Source organism: Taudactylus pleione, unplaced genomic scaffold (genome assembly GCF_031769625.1).
Source record: "Taudactylus pleione unplaced genomic scaffold, aTauple2 ptg000043l, whole genome shotgun sequence".
Lineage (NCBI taxonomy): Eukaryota > Metazoa > Chordata > Amphibia > Anura > Myobatrachidae > Taudactylus > Taudactylus pleione.
The window spans coordinates 16,741,807-16,762,567 of record NW_028284445.1 but is presented as its reverse complement, the minus strand read 5'-3'; the positions used below and the strand labels follow the sequence as shown (position 1 = coordinate 16,762,567).

At 43.4% G+C, this 20,761-nt stretch overlaps 1 protein-coding gene across 2 annotated transcripts; it reads right to left on the bottom strand.

Moving 5' to 3' along the window:
- Positions 1–5,074: 5,074 nt before the first annotated feature.
- On the bottom strand, positions 5,075–20,319 carry MTIF3 (mitochondrial translational initiation factor 3). Of its 2 annotated transcripts, none has more exons than XM_088460278.1 (5): positions 20,236–20,319; positions 14,168–14,216; positions 10,835–11,319; positions 8,348–8,502; positions 5,075–5,432 (listed from the first exon to the last, which is right to left on the bottom strand). In XM_088460278.1, the coding sequence occupies exons 3-5, from the start codon at positions 11,316–11,318 to the stop codon at positions 5,214–5,216; spliced, it is 858 nt and encodes a 285-aa protein (XP_088316404.1). In that variant the 5' UTR covers position 11,319; positions 14,168–14,216; positions 20,236–20,319; the 3' UTR covers positions 5,075–5,213. The 2 variants fall into 2 exon arrangements, with proteins under 2 accessions (XP_088316404.1, XP_088316405.1); XM_088460279.1 differs by having other exon boundaries at positions 20,198–20,272.
- Between the last annotated feature and the right edge of the window lie 442 nt (positions 20,320–20,761).

Below are 20,761 nucleotides of genomic sequence, written 5' to 3'. Positions count from 1 at the left end.
AGTGGCCGGTAAACTTAGGCCAAGTCAAGTACAGGTGTGTTTCTACAATGGTCTAAAGCAGTGTTGGCTAACCTTGACACTCCAGCTGTTATGGAACTACATAACCCAGCATGCACTGCTACAGTCTTGCTATTAGGGCATGCTGGGATATATAGTTCCACAACAGCTGGAGTGTCAAGGTTAGCCAACACTGGTCTAAAGTATACACATATGCACCTGTTGTTGGTGCTGATGTAAGGAGACATAATGAGGATTATCAACAGCACTAACCAGTCACTTCTGATTGGATGTTTACATCTTCACACCTCTAGCTCAGCTTTTCTCAAACTCGGTCCTCACCTGTACGTTCATCCTTACCTGGTGTTTCTACTTTTGTCCGCATTGCCCAAATGGCAGCCATGACAGATGGGACTATTTATGCGCTATTGTGCACATGCACATAAATTGCTGTGTACCCAGTCATATGTCTTATTTCCTGGTAGCAGAGAGATGATATCACCATGTTTCACATGGTAGAGATGCACCAATCCAAGGTATGGCAGATGACATTATTACTGACCCACATGGAGTTTGTTACAGATCTAAACAAGAAAAGGGGTTTATCCTTGTAAAGTGAATTAGGATATCACTACTTCTGAACAGAGAATGTATTAGTACTGGGCAATGTTAACCCGCATACACATTAAACGATTCTTATGGACGATAACTCTCAACGATATATCGTTCAGTGTGTCTGCAGTGAACGACCAACGATGCATGCTCCGCGGGTCATTAACGATGTCTTGTCATCCATACATGCTGGCCCATCTGACGATATCATCAAGAATTGCCTGTTCAGAGATGTGACAGGATGACTTCACTGTACACCTAGTATTTTTTGTCCTGCACTACAGAAAGTTCAAGGGAAATCTTTCACTAATATTGTTCATACAGCACATTGTCTAGTGTGTATGAGCCTCTAGCCTAGTCTCAGGTTTCAGAAAATGGCAAACACCAGACCTGCCAAGCCCTCTAGTCCTGAACAGGTCTATGTTTGAATAGGGATACTGTCAATATCCCAACTACTGGGATTCCGGCGGTCAGAACGCCTGGAATATCGGCGCTGGCATCCTGACCGCTGGGATCCCGAAGGTAAGTACTGGTGTTCGGGTTAGGCACTGGGGGGAGTGTTAGGTTCAGGCACCGTGGAGGGAAGGTTAGGGTAGGAAGAAGGGGAGGGTTAGAATACCTACCGATAAGTGTCGCTATTGTAACCCTGTTGGGATGCTGGCGTCGGGATTCAGACCGCTGAGATCCCAAACTCCGGCATCCTGTATCTATTCCTTTTGAAACCATTATTTAGCAACAGAACCCGCAGCTCCACAGCAGTGTAAAGGTATTCCATACTGTAGCCATTATTTTATTTCACTACATTCCATAATGCCTGTTAAGTTGGACCTCTCTTCCCATTCAGCACAGGGAAAAATAAGGGACATCTATGAATCTGTGAGGCAGCAAGTATATAAAGCTGCATACACATGTAAAGATTTTCTGTCCAACCAACTAGTTGATTGGTTGGAATGAAAATCTGGTAATGCTGGCCATACACGCTACAATTATCGGGACGATCCGCTCGATATCAGCGTATCGCCGCGATAATTGTAGCGTGTGGGGGGGCGACCGAGGGTTAAATATTGCTCGGTCGGGCATGCTGGATTGTCCAGTATGCCCGTCCGATGCGATATTTCCCGGTAAACTGTCGGCCGCATCGGGCAGTGTATGCCCAGTGCAGCCGACAGACAGACATTTCCTGTGTTCCTTCCTACGGAAGGAACACAGGAAATGTCTCCTCCCCCGGGGGCGGAGCGCAGATGTCTGCCGAATACACTGAGAGAAATCTCACAGTGTATGCCGGCGACATCTGCGGCTGGCAGCCGGCCAGATAAAATGTCTGTCGGTCTGACAGACATTTTATCAGGTAGTGTATGCCCAGCATAAGGGATGAAAGCAAATGACAATCAGCAATTTGCTCCCAAATGCCGGAAAATGGACAAAAACTGTTGTTTGTTAAATGTTTTTTCTAAATAATTTGTTCAAACTTGTCTGACCGACCATTTTCATCTGTTTTCTGGCATTTAGGAGCAAATTGCTGATCATCAGTTACTCCCATACGTTACCAGATTTTCATTCCAACCAATCAACTAGTTGGTTGGTTGGACAGAAAATCTTTACATGTGTATGTAGCGCAAGAGTTTCAAATGGTGGTGGATCTGCCACTGTTTCAAGTTAGTGTTCTGGATACATGTGCCCACATCTCTGCATAATTCAAAGCTCTCTGGATTGTTGAGCCCTGGTAAACTTAGTTACAAGCCCAGTCTAAAATGGTTATTATTATTGATGTCACAAAGCCCATTCCCCTCATACACTACATTTCAAAAACCAGAAACCGGTGGCACAGAGCATTAAAAGTGCTCTCTCTCTCCCCCCATTCTGGCACACACAGACTCAGAAGTACCCACATTTGAAAAAGGGGAAGTCCTCATGTGTGATAACCAGAAACCACCATAGCAATATAGATAGACATCATCATGAAGTCCAGGGATGAGGGGAATGCCCTCTTTCAAATGATGTGGCCCCTTCGTACACTGCAGCTATACTAGTAGAGCGGCATATGGTGCTTAAAAGTGCCCGCTCTCTCTATCCTGACACTTAAACCATTTTCAAGTGCAACTTTATTATGTAAACCTAGATTCCAGCTTTTGCCGTTTTGGAAAGTTGAACTAATGCTGGGTACACACTTTGACAACGGATTTGTCAGGAGACCGATCCGCCGTCAGAGCAGCCAATTGGTAAGCTATACTCACTTACCTATCGGCCGTTCAGTGTGTCCGGGATGACATCACAACTGGGCGGGGATTTAAATTTGCTCGCCCAGTTGAGATGTCAGTGTCGGCGGTCCCTGCAGCAAATGTACACGTCACCCGTACACATAGCCAGATGTACAGATATATATATATCGGCATCGGCTCTGCTGCAGGGCCAACCTGATACTTTTGTAAACCGCGTTGTTCATAAACATATAGGGTATACACACCCGCCGATGCACTTGCAATATATACAGTATATATATTGCCAAGTGTGTGCCCACCTTTATGCTAAAGTAGGAACCACAAAGTAGTTTCTTGTTATTTCAAATAAAAACAATTAGTTTTATTTGCCCATTTGAATAGATTGGCCTGTTGCCCAGGATTACCGGTGGTCTGTACAGCCCCGCTCATCACCTCCCGCAGACATGTTGCACTCACACACACCAGCATCACCCCACACACACTCAGGTTTGTACGCAAATGCAATTGCAAACTCTCACAGATCACAATTGCGAAAATATGCTAATTACTCCCCCTGCCGTCCACTGTATGGAGACATCCACTGAAAGCATCTCACATCCGCCGCTCACGCACATAACCGGAAACATCATATGCAGATCAGGCGGCCACCAGCCTGAGTAGGTCTTACCTGTCGCGCGCACACAGCAGGTCTCCAGCATTGCAGAGGGCTCTCCTGCTACAAGAACGCAGCGGCTAATTTATGCACACCCAGAAAACAGTCTTTACACGTTCCTGACACGTCTGCATTTCTCTAGCCACCCCCCCCCCCCATTATTTTCCCTCAAATGCTCACATCCTGTCACTTACTTTGCAAATTAATCTTCTATGCGAACATAATGGCAAAAAATCACTATGCTTGCACAGTGTGGCTTATAGGCATGCGCGATGGTGAATAATTGCCCAATCTGAGTAAATATCAGTATTTGCATACAAATATGGATCAGGCCCACAGCAGCACAGTTCCCAAAGTCCTAGGTGCTCAGGACTTTCATGCAGGAAGACTGAAGCATGTCGGGGGGCAGCAGAGGGGGACAGCGCTGCCAAAGAGTAAATAATTCTGGACTGATTATGCTAATTGGAATTTCCAATTGTATAATTAGTCATTAGGGTGGGGAGGCAGGTTTTGGGTTCCAGAGCGAGTCCCTACAATTATTCCTATATAATAACAATTTAAGGAAAAATCAGAGTTGCTGTGAGGAAATCACCACGGGTCATTTTCTCTCCTTCAAATGAATAGGAAAAACCCTGCGGCTTTTTCAGACTTTGATAATGTGGTGGAGCACCATTTATCTCTTCTGTACTGAAGTGTAATAAAGGCTGGTCTGTAGATTTCCATTATAGGCATGAATAAATACGTCAATTACCTTACAGGATCCATTACGTAGGCTTCAATAATACAATAGAAAGTGGGAAATGGCACCCTTGCTAAATCAAGTTTAGTACACATTAAAAGGTGGTACCTCTGACCAACGGGCAGCAATCCTGGTACCGGGCCAAATCAGAAATGTCATTACACTGCACCTTGTATTGTGAAATATGGGAAGTCACTGTGGAACACGGTTCCAACAAACAACCCCCACCACACACGATGACTTCTAATATCTTTATATTTCACAAACAGGGGTGGTTTATACTTTGCAAATCAAAAACAAAAAAAATCATTTAATTTTATGAAATATTAGTTGTATTATTTTAATTAACATTGTAATTATGCTTTACTGTACATAGTTCTGTTTAATTCCACATCTCTTGATTTGATTTTTAAATGGCAAAGCATGATCTGAACTTACATATTTGCTGAATGTCAGCTCCAGAAAAAAAGGCAGCTAAAAGGGTTGCCATATTGTTGTTTTTTTCCCAATATTAGCACATAATGTCGCTATCCCCAGTGTAATGCTTATACGACTTTAAGAGGCTTGATACATCTCTCCCAAAGAGTGACGAAGTGGACAAGTTGCCCATAGCAACCATCTATAAAATACATTCTATAAAATGATAGGTAGGGAGCGATTGGTTGCAATGGCAACTTCCCCACTCTTCAGAAGGCTTGATATATCTCCTCCTATAGCATGTAATGGTCAAAAACAGGAAAATATGGCCCAGGTTTACCAACGAGTGATATTCTTATTATCACATGTTACTAATCTTAAATGGTGCTCGAACCAATCAGCTTCTGTCATTTTTCAAATGACAGAAGCTGATTGGTTGGAGCACCATATAAGATTAGTAACGTGTGATAACAAGAATATCACTCGTTGGTAAATCACCTTTATAAACAAAACAAAAAAGGTTTGATAAACAATATTTCTCTTTTATAAGCTGCAATTGGTTCCAGACGCAGGGCCGCTATGCATCCTGTAGCACTGTGCCCTGGCTTTCTATCTTCTCGGGAGCAGTGAGGTCATTCTGCTTTTTCCCCTCCAGATCCTTGTGGCGTTTCTGCAGCTCTTTCTCAGACCATGGGCGCAGAATACAAACCATTGCTCTGCCATCTTTCCTTTGCTTTGGTTGTGACAAACAGGTGGCGTGAGTCTGCATTTTCTCGATTACCTGCTGCAAAACCACCTGAAGAAGAATCAAAAAACACACGTGTGACTGGTTAAAGATATAGGTCCATGTATAGTGGTATTCTACTAGTTTACACCCTCTCAAACATCAACATGACAAGGATTCAATCCCTGGGACTCCCCCCACCCCCCTCCATGAAAACAAGATCACCGCCAATATTTGCGATGTGCAAGCCAATAACCATGTCAACAAGCCATTTCATTTGTTGAGATTGCAGTTTCTGTGAACCAATTAGGAAGGTTGACAAAAAAAAAAAAAAAAAAGCCAATCTACATGAGCAATAGAACGCACTCACAGTGGGCCTCCCCTGTAATTATGGGCATTGCCCAGCTCTTTTGTATACTGTATAGTGAAAGCAATGCCAAAGAGAAGCAATACTAAAATAACAAAAGAATAAAAAAAAAAAAAAAATCACACAACAATAAAAATAGCTGCAGCTCCAACAAACGAACTGTAAAGACTACTCCTCTGATAAGATGAATAAAAATTACATGTTCGTAAGGTCATGCTTATATACAAGTTATATCATTATATTGGTAGTGTCTATGCAACTGCTCTCTCACTCGCAATGTCAACACCAGTGCCTTAACAGGGTCTCGCGCAGCCTGGGCCGCCCCCACTTCCCGTGACGTCACAAAGAGCGGGCCGTGTCCAGATGGCTGAGCGCCAAGTGAATGCCAAGGACATACTCAGGTGGCTCTCCAGGCACCCTGCAGGCCAAATCTAGGTGCCAAGGGGGCAGAGACAGTGCCCCCCTCCCTCGGTCTTGCACCCTAAGCAGCGGGACAGCTTGCACATCCTTAGTTAAGGCCCTGGTTAGTAGTGACTACAATTCCAACATGCTCCCCTCTGATGTAAATATACATTTTTATTGTTTTTAATATAGCAACTTTTGAAAAATGGGGATGACAAAAAATATACTTTTCCAATAAAAACCAGGGAACGTATTTAGGTGTTTTATTACATACTAGAAACATCTGTCATCTTTGCGATGTTCTGTTTAGTTTCTCACATTTACCAATGTAAATCAGTTTCCTTTTATACCATTACTCTTTGTGCACTGGCTGACGTACAGCAATAATCAGTGTAAGAGCTGACAGTAAATCACAAGGCTAAGCATTGTACTCAATACAAATGATAACAGTGAAATAAATCAGTGCACAGCTCTCACTGACAAGCCCGCTTACAGCACGTATAATCACAAAGAACTGACATCAGAACACAAAGCTAACAAACCATACTGGTATAATAGATTCTGCAAATAAGATTATTTGGCGTCAGTTTTTTTTTTCTCTACACTGAGATCACGTTACTTTTTTATGTTTGAATTTAAACTGAACAACGACCTTTTCAGATCATTTGTGAGTAAACAGGGCGCGGTCATAATACCGACAGTCTAGATGCCGGTGTCAGAATCTCGACACCTGTCTGAATGCCGGCGCCGGCATCCCGATGGTAAGTTATGCACTAGGGGGAGGGTTAGGTTGAGGGTACGGGTTGTTAGGTTTAGGCAGAAGGGAGGGGTAGGGACAGGGGGAGGGATAGGGTACTGACAGACAGGTGTCGGTGTCCTAACCCTGCCGGGATGCCGGCGTCGGGATTCTGACCGCCGGGATCCAGAGTGTTGGCATCTCATACAAACAGATGTCGCTACTTTTCATGCAATAGACCTTGGAGCTAATGATTAAACTACGCAATGTCTTCCAGGTTTTCGTTCAACATGTAAAACATTACGGGCTAAATGTAATAGCCTGCGAGCGGGCACCGTTTCGGGAATACGAGAGTATGCTGTATTTTTAAAGCAGCATGTATGTTAAAGGATAAACCAAGCTGGTTTAAGGTGCCTATCCACTAGACGATTAAAATGAGTGATTGAACAATAACAATATCGTTCGATAATAGTTTGAAAATAGTTTGCAGATTGTTTAAAAAATTGGTCTTTTAGACATTTATCATCGGGCAAACATGCTGGTCAACCTGACGATAACGTCAGGTTCAGCATGTTTGCAGATGATTGTTGTGCCTACGCTGAACGACTGCTCGGTCAGTGCAGGCTCATCACAGACTGACAAACGACTGCACGATTACAATGTTGTAATCGTGCAGTCATTTGCCTGTCTTCTAGCGGATGAGCACCTTTAGAGTCTTAACATGCTTGCGGATTTAAAAATACGGGTATATTCGCATGTATTCCCACAGCACGGCCAGCTCACAAGCTATTGCATTTTCCGTAAAAGTTTGCAGACGGATACAGAAAGTTATTAGATTCTTAATAAGAGATATACGTTAAAACTGATATAAACTCGATTGGAAAAAAAAAAAAAATCATGACTGTGTGAAATGCGTCTTGTATGGATAACCGTGTCAACTGTTGAAAAGACAAGTCTGGGACAAGATAAATCCCCAATCCGCACAAACTTTACCCAGCTATGCCACATTTTACTGAAGCCATGTCCTCATCCAAATAGGTCATGCCCTGTTTTGACAATAAAGAAGCAGTAATATGTACTGTGCTAAATATGAGACTACTAGGAGGTATGGAGCACCAGCTTTGATATTTATTAAGGTCATACATATAGTCAATGTTGAGGAAGTGCAGGCACTGCCCAACATGCAAGAATACATATAAGTAGGTGGCACAATGCTAATTCCTTGTATACTGTGGGCAGTGCCGGGGTCCTAGGTTTCGATTCTGAGCAAATTCCTATCTGTGTGGAGTGTGCATGTTCTTGACATGTTTGCTTCCCAAAGTTCAAAAACATACAGGTAGATTAATTGGCTTCTGACAAAACTGATCCATAATATAATTATATTTCAACAAAAGCAGATTATTTTGTTCTTATAACATGCTGCAAAGTATTTCAGATTTAGGCATCGACACATGGCAAAGGAAACATTACACTGCCACTTACCACCTTGTCTGGTCCCGTGTCACCGCGACTATTCAAAACGGTAATTTTCACATGACGCTTCCTCTCTATCCACTGGGCGGCCTGTATCATTTTCACATCTAAATCATGTGGTGAAATGCTCGCAAGAAAAGACAATTCCTTGGTATAGGTGGGACCTGTCAATTAAAATAAATAACCAAACAATTATATTAGACAAAAACAAATAAGCACATACTTAAGAAAACTATCCAGAAAAGGTGGCCCGCAGCAACCCATCAATCCTTTAGATTGTAAGCTCATGGGAGTAGGGCCCTACCTCTTTGTCTGTCCTACATAATTATGCAAAGTGCACTCTGTAATTATGTATCTAGGTAAATTTGTTAACTTGCTTGTACTCATGTAACATACTACCAGTTGTATTCTCTCTGTTCGGTGCTAGGAAACACTTGCGGCGACATATGCAAGTTTTAGGAAGGTCTCCATATTAGACATATTTACCTGTCATGCAAAACTTGACATCCAGTAATCTGGCAGGATCGCACATTTGCCTGATGGAAATTACAGTAGCATGCTTACCATGCGAGTGGTTAAATAGACCACATCGAGAAATCAGATCAGCTTCAATACAAATGTAATAAAGACACGAATGGCTGCTGCTTAGTAATTATGTCTCACACAAACCGCCCAGTGTTTCTCCCACAGTCAATAAATAGGACTGCTAAGCAGATGATGGAGGAAGGTCCCTATATTTACAGCCACTATAAAAAGTATTCACCCCCTTCAGCATTTTTCATATTAAATTTCTTATCATGAAATCAAAATGGCTCAACATTGATCACCTCAAAATATTCTGGAATACCATAAAAAAAAAAAAACATCCATAGTTATGATACACTACGTAAATTCAAGGGGTAACCATCGGTCTTCAGCTGTGACATGAAGAACTAGTACAAAGTACATATACCTATCTGAAATGTTTCCTGCTGATTCTTCAGTTTCCAAACAAGAGCTTCATCATGAACAACACAGAGCATTTAAAACAAAGAAATCCACTCTCTTGTCTGCTTCAGACATTTTAACTTGAAAAAATAAAATAGCAAAATTGTGGAGTAAACTTCCTGAGGTAGGATACAAAGGTAAGACAAGATCTGGTAGTTGTTAATTATGTGGATGCCACTTAACTCTACCCACCTGTCTTTCCAGAGGAGAGATGGCTCTCTTGAGTGTGAATGATGGCATAGCAACAGAGAAATTGGCAGGTCCTGCATGTTGCACGTGAAGGCAAACTGGGAGTGACTGGTAGTTACACAACAGATTTTGTCACTTGATTACTGAAATGACCGGTGGCCGGAGTCCAGCCAAGCAGCGGCTGCACAATTAACAAGTACAGAAGATTTATATTCTAGCATGACAATGACCTAAAGCATATAGCAAGAGCCACATTGGAATGGCATATATGCAGACAAAACAATGTTCTTCACTGGTCCAGGCCTTAATCATACTGCAGATCTGCGGAATGGATTTGAAAATAGATGCTCAACAATGGTCCCCAATCTGATGGGCCATCAAGTCATATTGCAAAGAAGAATGGGCTAAGCAAAGCTGGTAGAGACTTGAACTCACAGCCGTAACTATAGCTAAAGTCGCTCTTACAGAATACCAAAGCAAAGCAAGACAAAAATACTTAAAATGTTTTCAATTAGCAATTAATAAAAAAAAAAAAAAAACACCTTTGACATATTTTATATTTGACCTTAAAGAATATTTTGTGTTGACCAATGGTGAGAATCACTGAATACATCAGTTTTGATTCCATGATGTGTGTGTTTTTTTGTTTTTTTTATATTTACAACAAGAGATTAACGGGTCTATTTAGACAGAGTGAAAAGAGATAAGGTACCAACCAATCAGCTCCCAACTGTCATTTTTCAAACACAGCCTGTGACTTGGCAGTTTGGCTGGTCCCTTATCTCATTTCACTTTGGGGTCTATTTACTAAGCAGTGTTAGGAGACAGAGTGAAAAGTGATAAGAAAGTGATAAGGTGCCAGCCAATCAGCTCCCAACTGCCATCTCACAGGCTGTGTTTGAAAAATGACAGTTGGGAGCTGATTGGCTGGCACCTTATCACTTTTCACTCTGTCTCCTAACATTGCTTAGTAAATAGACGCCTTCCTAACACTGCTTAGCAAATAGACGCCTTCCTAACACTGCTTAGCAAATAGACCCCTTCCTAACACTGCTTAGCAAATAGACCCCTAAGTATTGGAAAGGTGGTAGACACTTGTTATGGTCATTCCATGCACCAACATATTTTCCCGACGGTCCACAGCCATGAGATCCTGACTGACCTGTCTCAGGTGAAAGCATGATGTTACCGGACGCACAGCATTTGCTTTCCAATGACAAGAAAACAGCAATGTATTCAAATATAAAATATTTGTTTAGCAATTGCCACCATATACTGAAAGCTCTTGTGGACCAGAATCTAGCTGTGATAAATACGTGCCAGAGCTAGAAGACAATTTCTGCTGCTCCCTGAGTTTCAGCTGCTCTTCAAAGAGCTGTTTTCCTGTGAGCAGCTTGTACACCGGGGGATCTGCATTTTCTGTGACAGAAATCAGTTTCAGGTCCTGCGTTGCCACCATTTGCATTACGTCCTTTCTATGCATCTTCCCCATGTCCTCTCCCTCGGAATTAAGAACTTGGATAACGTTGTATGGGATCTTTCTTCCAACATGTCCAATGACCTTCTTGGCGTTAGGGTGTTCTTTTTTCTTTTTCACCGGCTGATTGGTTAGATCATCTTCGGTAGTAGAGTATGATTTTACGCCTTCAGCCAGTGGCCAATTTCTTGTCCCGGCAATGGGATTCCACAAGGGAAAACTTGTTGCCTTAAACCACTGATTAGAAAGGCCAAGGTGTCTTACAAAGTAGCACCTCCAAGCATACGTAGCTGGGCAGATCAACTTCTTTATGTGTAGTCCAGACATTCTACAAAGCACAAAAAGAGTAGGTATAAATATAGGTTACACAGTTATAGCGTTTGTGGGGGTGGAAGAGCGGTGGGCAGCGTTCTTTGCCACCCTTAGAATACCTATCAAAGAACAGTTCTCAAAGCAGCGACAGATGTGGTGGGAACATGACAATGAAATGTTTATGGTTAGTTTCCAAGTAAATCTAGATGAGGGGCTGGCAGCCATAGTTGTACCCTTCAGAAAGATTTTGAAAAGGAGATTTTATGAGATTCATTAGAAGGGATCTCCACATACTTTTGCCCATGTAGTGTAGACACCAAAGGGTGTATCTGAAAAGGGCTTGTCTAAATTTTCAGTCCCTGTTCTAATTGTTCCTCTACAGGTTCTCAAACTCTGGGCTGATTCAGAGCTGAACGCTCTGACCAGAGCGCTCGCTCTTAATCAGGGCCCTCCTACCTGAAAATGGAGCGGCCTCTTGGACGCTCGCAGTCGCGATGGTCAAGACCATCGCGACCATCGGGCTTGCGACGAGACCCTGCGGTAGGGTCTCTGTGACCGCAAGCCCTGGAATGATTTTGGCTCTATCAGAGCCAAAATCACTCCCACTGACATCACTTGTGATGTCAGTGGGGCCGGACCCAGACGGTAGGCGTTCCCATGGGAACGCCTCCATCTGGCAGCCACACCCCCGGCACGCCCACCAAAGGGGGCGTGCTGTCACTCACCATCGACAGCACGCCCCTTTGGTGCGAGACCCCTAGCGACGTATTTCTCGTCTCTCGCTGGGTCTCGCGCATGCGCACGACGGAGCTCCCTCCGTCGTGCGCATGCGCATTCTCCCAACATCGACCAGCTTCAGAGCGACCTTCGCTCGCGAACGGGTCTGAATGACACCCTCTGTCCTCAGGACTCCACACAGTGCATGTTTTCCAGGTCTCCTCACAGAGTCACTAGTGAAATAATTAGCGCCACCTGTGGTTCTTTTAAAATGTGTCAGTGAGTAATGAATACACACCTGTGCACCTGCAAAACTTGACCTGTGTGGGGTCCTGAGGGCAGTTTGAGAACCACTGCTCTCCATTGTATTTAACTGGCATATACATTTTACAATGGCATAAATAATGTTTCTGAAGTAAAAATCCTGATCGTACATTTTTGTGTTGGCAAACTTGTGTACATGGCATGGTTCTTAGTGGTTTTTTAACTGCACAAGTAAACATTAGCACCTGCAAAACACCCCAAAATAGTTTGCTACAAGTAACGATCTTTGTTTCTACATACTCTAACAATTTAGAGGTAATAAATCCTAAAACGTTGTCTAATGCTGGGTACACACTAGTCAATATATCGTTCATGCAGCCGACAAACAATACATCGCCCCAACCATAGACCAGTGTCTACACCAGATATATCTGTGAACGACATTGTGTCAGCCATGCAGCACAGCAGACCCGATATATCTTACATTATATCGTGCACATTTGCCTATGTGCACGACAACCGATCAGTATGCCGGCCGCAGGAACCGCCCACAATTACGCAATTACGGTTCCGGTGGCCAGACATATCGGTTGTTGGTAAGTGTATATGCACACCTGCATACTCACCACATCGGTTTGGTACCTAGCATTACTCTGCATATGAAAAGCACAGTTTTGTACACATTTTCCCGATGTTCATCACAGTCTTACTACTTTACTGACAAAAAGCCTTTTGGAAGTTTCACATATTTATGGCACCTACAGGCTTATTTATCAATATTTTCCAAAACCATGCATTAATTTTCAATCCATCTTACAATGAGAAAAACTTACTTCTCTTCACTGCTCCAATGTCGGTGCTTGTGAAAAGCTGCGGTCACAGGGAATATTAAGGACCCGTATAACCTTTACTTTTGCCGCGAACAGGAACAGTTAAAGATTACACTACTGCGGTGGTTCCCAAACTGTGCGCCTCGGCACCCTGGGGTGCCTCAGGTTGGTGGTCCAGCGCCAAAACAAATTATATATGGTCAATGTAATGTAATTATGTGGACAAAGGTACACACCTGTCCACCACCACATAACTGGACCGAAGGATGACAGGTGAGCACAATTTACTTCACTACATTTTTTTCTGAATTTCTCAATAACAAACTTTTTGGCTTAGGGGTGCCGTGAAAACAATGCTGATACTCTAGGGTGCCATGGTTCTAAAAAGTTTGGGAACCACTGCACTACTGGCTATGTTACTGCTTATGTGCGACCTTAGGTAACACATGTGCACTCTGAGAGGTAGAGGGATCTAAATGCACTTTCACACTCCAGACCCTCTCCCAATAGATATCCAATTCCATTAAAGCAGGAGAATCTCATGAGTTATAGACGTGCTAACTACAACATTTAAATTAATTTAGTTATAATCATGCGGAAACTGCTGGTTCCGCATGATTACCGAGCCAAAATCCAGTATAAATATAAATGCGCTTTTAAAGAACACAGGGAAGATCAGATCCAGTCTTTACTGAAAGGATAACTGAAAATAAAACAGAAAAAGTCACTTTTGAGTGGTATATCAGAAGTTATTCCCCAGCCTGCTGAACATGCTGCAGAGAATGCAAGTGTCAAAAGACTGAGGGGTCTATTCAATGAAATGCGAAGCTCATGATGTGCCATAGGAACAGCCGCACGACACAATCATTCATTGCCCCTTTATGTGTGCAGTAACAACAGCAATGGAGCTGTGCCATCATTTTCCATCAGCAACCAATTAAAATAAAATAAAATAAAAACTTAATGGAGATGCAATTCTATCAGCAGAAAGTATTATTTGTCAACTACATTAAATCAGTATACATAGAACACATGGAATGGAAAATTACTTACCCTTCTCTTGGCTTTCTGTATACAATCAGTTGGTCATGTTTCACAAGAGCTGTTGCGGATACATATAAAGAACAATAGTTAATAACTTTAATATCAATGAAGTTTGAAGAGTAAAGCCACTTGCTAAGGACAAGCCACATGTTGGCATGCATAATACGGATGTGAAAGTGTTAGCCAAATAAACCACCTGCTCTGTCTAAAAATATCCTCCAAACAAATGTAACTTTCACTCCCTCTTAAATAAAAACATTCATGCCACCACCAACATATATGGCGGGTACACACTGGGCGATATTACTGAGCGACTGCAGGATTACGACATCGTAATCATGCAATCGCTCAGTAATCGTGCACAAATCGTGCACTTTTATGTCGGAAACGACCAGCGATGCGCACTCCCGCTGGTCGTTTCCGACATTGTCCATCGCCTGAACATGCAGCACAATCTGACGATCTCGTCAGGTTGCTGCATGTTGGGAATGGGGGAGAGAGCCCGGCGCTGAACGACATCGTAATCGTGCAATCGCTCAGTAATCGTGCACAAATCGTGCACTTCTATGTCGGAAACGACCAGCGATGTGCACTCCCGCTGGTCGTTTCCGACATTGTCCATCGCCTGAACATGCAGCACAATCTGACGACCTCGTCAGGTTGCTGCATGTTGGGAATGGGGGAGAGAGCCCGGCGCTGAACGATATCGTTAATGATATCGTTCAGCGGGTGTGCTCAATGTCATGAACGACATTGAGCACAGCCTGCCGGGGACACACTACACGATATCGCTCAGGGAGTATATCGTGTAGTGTGTACGCACCATTAGTTAAACCTAATTTGAGATCCTGTAAGCTAGGGGTATTTAACATGCGGCCCTCCACCTGCTGTACCAGCATGCCCTAATAGCAAAATTGTGGAAGGGCATGTTGGTATGTGTAGTTCCACAGCAGTTGGAGGGCCGCTTGTTAAATACCAGTTCTGTAAACTAATCAAATCCTTTCATAGATGTAGTATTATAAAAACAAAGCCAGATATAGGTTTAAGAAATAAGAACACAAAGCCAGATTATTGCATGAGTAATGAAATCATATGACAGAAACTCAACATTCATGGTACATAAATGGTGATGAAGACTTAACACAAAAGAAACTAAATGCAAAACAGTTTTCTTGAAATTAAACAGAACATAGCCTTTTGGGCAAGACTATAAAGGTACGGACAATTTATCAATAGAAAATTGAGCCCAAGGGGTAAATTTACTAAGGTGGAGAGTTTTTAGGATTGAGTTTTAGAAGAGATGTTGCTTATAGCAACCAATCAGATTCTATCACCTTCTAGAAGATAATAGCTAGAATCTGATTGGTTGCTATAGGCAAAATCTCTTCAAAAACTCACTTCTAAAAACTCACTAACCCCCATCAGTTCTTTACTGTCCACACCCCTGGGTAAGAGAAGGATGGTCCATAATATACCAACCATGGGGGTGTATATTAAACTGTCTCTACCAATGTACATTGGACTTGCACACATTGTAAGGGCTGCCATGGAACATTGAAGAATCAAAGAGGGTGACGGTCTGCAGAAGTTATTTGTATGGTGAAAGGCCACAAATAAACGCCATGTAGCATAGGCCAATGGCAAGGCAGCTCTAGATAAAGCTGTGAAGGTATACCGGACACCGTTTTACAACAGTATAAAGTAGGCTTGAAATTCAGGCATGTAAGTTTCCACATCTAGAAAAGACCATGCCAATTTTTAAATAACATGGTCAGTGAACTGCTATGTATATTGGATAATGTCCCTTCTACCGTAGATTAAATGGAGATGAACACAGCAGAGTTGTAGAACCATCTAAAAGAATGAGACCATATACATCCCATCAATTCACTGAGAACGAATGACAATTATTAAGATGTGTAGCAAGTTGCTTCAATTACAGCTAGTATCATTTATATAAACATTATGTACCAATTTACAGAGGATTTTTGTAGTCATTCATCAGAGTCCCTACAGCAGTGAATTGAACTTACACTCTAAAAATCTCAAAATCCTGAATCACCCATGTACCCTCCCCATAAGCCAAATCTACCCGATCACCCTCTACACAGAATTATGCGACAATCACATTGTCAGCAGTGTAATATCAAGCACAGTATGCTGACACAATACTAATGTTAAAGCATTGTAACCGCGTCAGCATTATAATTTTCAACGTGCTTTACCGTCATGTTTAATGTTATAGAATGCTTTAACTAGCATTAGTACAGTGTCGGCATGCTGTGCTTGAAATTACACTGCAAACGTAATGGTCAGGTCATACCGATTCCCAAATTGTACACAAGAACTCTCTATATCAGTGTTGGCTAACCTTGACACTCCAGCTGTTATGGATAACATAACCCAGCATGCACTGCTACAGTTTTGCTATTAGGGCATGCTAAAACTGTGGCAGGGCATGCTGGGATATTTAGTTCCACAACAGCTGAAGTGTCAAGGTTAGCCAACACTGCTCTATATACTCAACCATCCCTCTGGATCCCAGACCAACAATGCGGTCTGACTCGATCACAGAGCCCGCCATAACGGTTACCCTTGCAATCTAGCAGGACCAATATGAAATGTGTAGCACTTATCCTCATATATCAAACTGCTCTTTTCTTATAGATTGTAAGAAGGGCCCACTTACCTCTCTGTCTGTCTGTTAATAATGAGTCTTGTTTTATTACAGTGTTCCCAATTATAAAGAGCAACTGATTAGGCTGGCGCAATAAAAATAAATGTTAATAAATAACATTTATATAGCAACAATGTTTTTACTCAGGCTGTACTACATAAAGTTAGGAGAAAAAAATAGGGCAAAATATAGAAAATAAATTATAGGAAGATAGAAACCTTAAAAGGTTGTAGGGCGAGGGCCACACTTCGTGATCACCATTTCTATTATCCCAGATAAATAGACATGCGCTATTTCTATAAAAAAATGGTAGATGAATTAAAATGTAAAAAAATAAATAAATAAAAAGGAACTTATAAATGAGCAGACTTGTAAAGGAACAATTGTGAAAATCTACAGAGGCCCTGATTCAGAGCCGGACGCTCTGACAGAGCGCTCGCTCTGAATCAGGGCGTCTTTTTTTTTTTTGATGGAGCGGCCTCCTGGCCGCTCGCATTGCTGTGGGTTGCCACCCACAGCTAACGCGAGCGGCCATGATGATGGTCGCGACCATCGGGCTTGCGACGAGACCCTTCTGGTAGGGCAGTGTTGGCTAACCTTGACACTCCAGCTGTTATGGAACTACATAACCCAGCATGCACTGCTACAGTTTTGCTATTAGGGCATGCTAAAACTGTGGCAGGGCATGCTGGGATATATAGTTCCACAACAGCTGGATTATCTAGGTTAGCCAACACTTTGGTGGGGATCTCGTGGCCGCAAGCCCCCGAGAGCTTTCGGCTCAAACAGAGCCGAAAGCTCTCCCACTGACATCACTTGTGATGTCAGTGGGGCGGCCCCCAGACGGTAGGCGTTGTCATGGGAACCCCTCCATCTGGGCTGCCACACCCCGGCCCGCCCGCCAAAGGGGGCGTGCTGTCATTCAACATCGACAGCATGCCCCCTTTGGTGTGAGACCCGGAACGACGGATTGCCCGTCGCTATCCGGGTCTCGCGCATGACGGAGCTGGCTTCGTCGTGCGCATGCGCTCTGGGCCACCATCGACCCGGTTGCGAGCGCTCACCGGGTCTTAATCAGGTCCAGAGTCCATAGTAAGGAGTTATGGGTAATAACTAACCCTCTGTCTGCCCTTTATGCCCTCTCGTGCCCACCATTTGAAGTGCTAATTTAGACAATGACTTTTCAGGAATTACTGGCGCTGTATACCAAAAACTATGTGACAAGTAATGGTGCATACAGTGTCAGATTTTTCTTCATATCTGAACAATAACGATTTTAAATGTCGTTCAATCGTTCATATCTGAAGGAAAATCTGACGTTTGTCAGATGAACGATGCGCGTTCCCGCTTGTCCGGTAACGATATCTGACAACTGATTTGTTTGCAGTCAGATTTGGACGATTCCACTCACTTTAATGCAGTCAAAAATCATTCGTAGTTCAAATCGTTCATCTGACCGTGTGTATGCACCTTAAATGACTGATCAAATGGGATACTGATGGATTGGTCAACATCCAGAATATCTGCACATACTGAATGTCCACAGTAAAAATGTCAACATGGCCATTATTCTGTAGACATGTTTTTAGCTCGACAGTGTTAAATGGTTGACAGTCAAAAGGTCAACATTTAACTTGTCGACACATGGTATTTTTACATGACTGTTAGGCTAAAATCACTAAAAAATAAAAATAACTAAAGTATTGACATTTTAGTGTTGCCGTGTTAAATGTCAACCTATTGATTGTTGACTATTTAACCCTTTCAACTTAAATACATGTCTACAGAATGATGGTCGACATAACGACCATGTCAACCTTTTTCCTGTCAACATTCTGAATAAGTTGAGCCTTCAGTGTCAGCCTTCTGAATGTCGTCCTTATATACCATGCCCATAAAATGCACCCTGAAGGGGATGGGAACAAAATATCTCTGAATCGCTATGTCGTGGGAAACGCTGTGCCATGCATTCTACTAGAGTGCCTATGGGCAGCAAACGTGCAATTAATGACACACAGTCTGTTTGGAAGCAGATTCCAGTACTTCATGAAATACTATACATTTGGAAGAGTCATGATGTGGCATGATATTACCGCCCATGATCTAATTGCAAGATGCGGTCATAGTGAGGGAATATATTATCCAGCACCCGCATGGAAAAGGGCTCTGAATGGAGCCCGTCCCCGCAATGTGCCCGGGGTGCTGGGCATGCACAGTGCCGCTGACTGCACATAAGCAGCCAACATTGGCAGGGAGGGTTCTGGAGGAACCCTCTGCCAGCTAATTATGCAAAGTGTAGCCCATAGGTTACAACAGGCCAATGCCATCTTACTTGCATTCTGGAAGTTGGTAAATCTGGCAGCATTGCATCCCCCATAGAAACCTATGGGGGCTGCAGCTGTCGGCGTGAATGGAGTGATGGCAGCAGGTATCAGACATCTGCTGCGGTCCCTTCATCATACATGGGGGATGGGAATCGATATGATTTAACGCCGGACCCCTGGCCGGCAGTTCAAATCCCGACAGCGGCAGCCCAACAAGGATGAAAATCCCGATTATCCCCAGGTAAGTATTCACAAACCTAATTCTACCCCCTAACCCTCCCTTAAGGGTGCCTAACCCTAACCTCCCCCCCGTGCCTAACCCTAATCCCCCCTTCCCCGCCACCTAAACCCAAGTCCGCCCAGGGGTGCCTACCCCTACCCCTCCCCCTAGCCTAACCTCCCGGGTGGGGTGCCTAACCCAAAGTACCCCGGGAGCCCTAAACCTAACCCTCCCCCCCCCCCGGCGGCTGTCCATGCTCAGCATCACTTCCATCGGGATGCCAGGCGTCTAGATTTAGACGCCTGTCATTTAACCCTCGCCGTAATTAAGCAGCCGGAAAGCCGGCTGTCAGGATTAGGTCCGCCGGCTTCCCGACTACATACTGGGGGATGATACTAAGTATTATATTTGCAGTTACACCCCCCTCCCCCCTCAAAAAAACGGGTGTTTTTAGGGAATAAGCCACAAATATTTAATGGTATAAGGGCCCATAAGAGTTTTCTGGAACAGCACCTGTCATCCATCATGTAGAATTGATTTCCGTCCAAAGATAAATTGTATAATAATGCAATATCCCCAGGTGAGGCCACAACACTACTGCCTATGGCGCCAATACATTCTGGTGCATGCTATGATTAAGCTCGGATATACTTCCCAGCCTCTAATACAGGTCCATGCACATTGCACACGGTGATACAAGCGGACTATGCTGTCAGCTCGGCCAATAAAGGGAGTGTTCAATAGGCCTCAGTCATCCCCGGCCTCTCCTGCTGGGTAAGGCTGCAGCGATGAAGCCACCTACGGCTCTAACCACTCACCGCCCGCAACCGGTGTCTCCCCCAGCAAGGTGACCTACCGGGATCATCAGTCAGTGCCGGGCGCTGCTGCAGGCGGGCGGTGGACTCGGCCCGACCGGTCACGTGACGCCTACTCTACATAGTGCAGTTTACATGAGGGTGCAGTAACCCTATATATACCGCCCTCTGTGTGCAGAGAGACTGAGCATTGTCTGAGAGCAGCAGAGGCGGCTTCTCTACAAACAGGCTTCAGTAATCGGATGTCTACTTCTATATACGTTTTGCCATATATACATCATCCTATTATTCCACATAAGGTAACCTCACTGAGGCACCTTAAACATAGGCTATGTCAGTGATTCACTCATTAAACTATTACCATACTGTTCAAATTCACTAGTTTGGTAAGGATTTCAAAATTCATACTTGCTAATTATTTTGCCAGACCCATTCCTTGTTTATACTATAGATTCGTCGTTTCATACAAATGCGTTGGTAATGCGGTTTGCATGCACTAGATAATGCTTGTAAATTGCAATACATTTAAAATTAATTCTTAAAGGAGTTAGATGATTACACCCATAG

What these genes read in the sequence shown, in the direction of transcription:
- MTIF3 (XM_088460278.1), bottom strand. Translation starts at nt 11,318, where the DNA reads ATGTCTGGACTACACATAAAGAAGTTGATCTGCCCAGCTACGTATGCT. An exon ending in GAAATTGTCTTCTAGCTCTG is followed by an intron (nt 8,503 to 10,834) that starts GCACGTATTTAT and finishes TTTAATTGACAG; the next exon opens with GTCCCACCTATACCAAGGAA. An exon ending in ACACGGGACCAGACAAGGTG is followed by an intron (nt 5,433 to 8,347) that starts GTAAGTGGCAGT and finishes ATTCTTCTTCAG; the next exon opens with GTGGTTTTGCAGCAGGTAAT.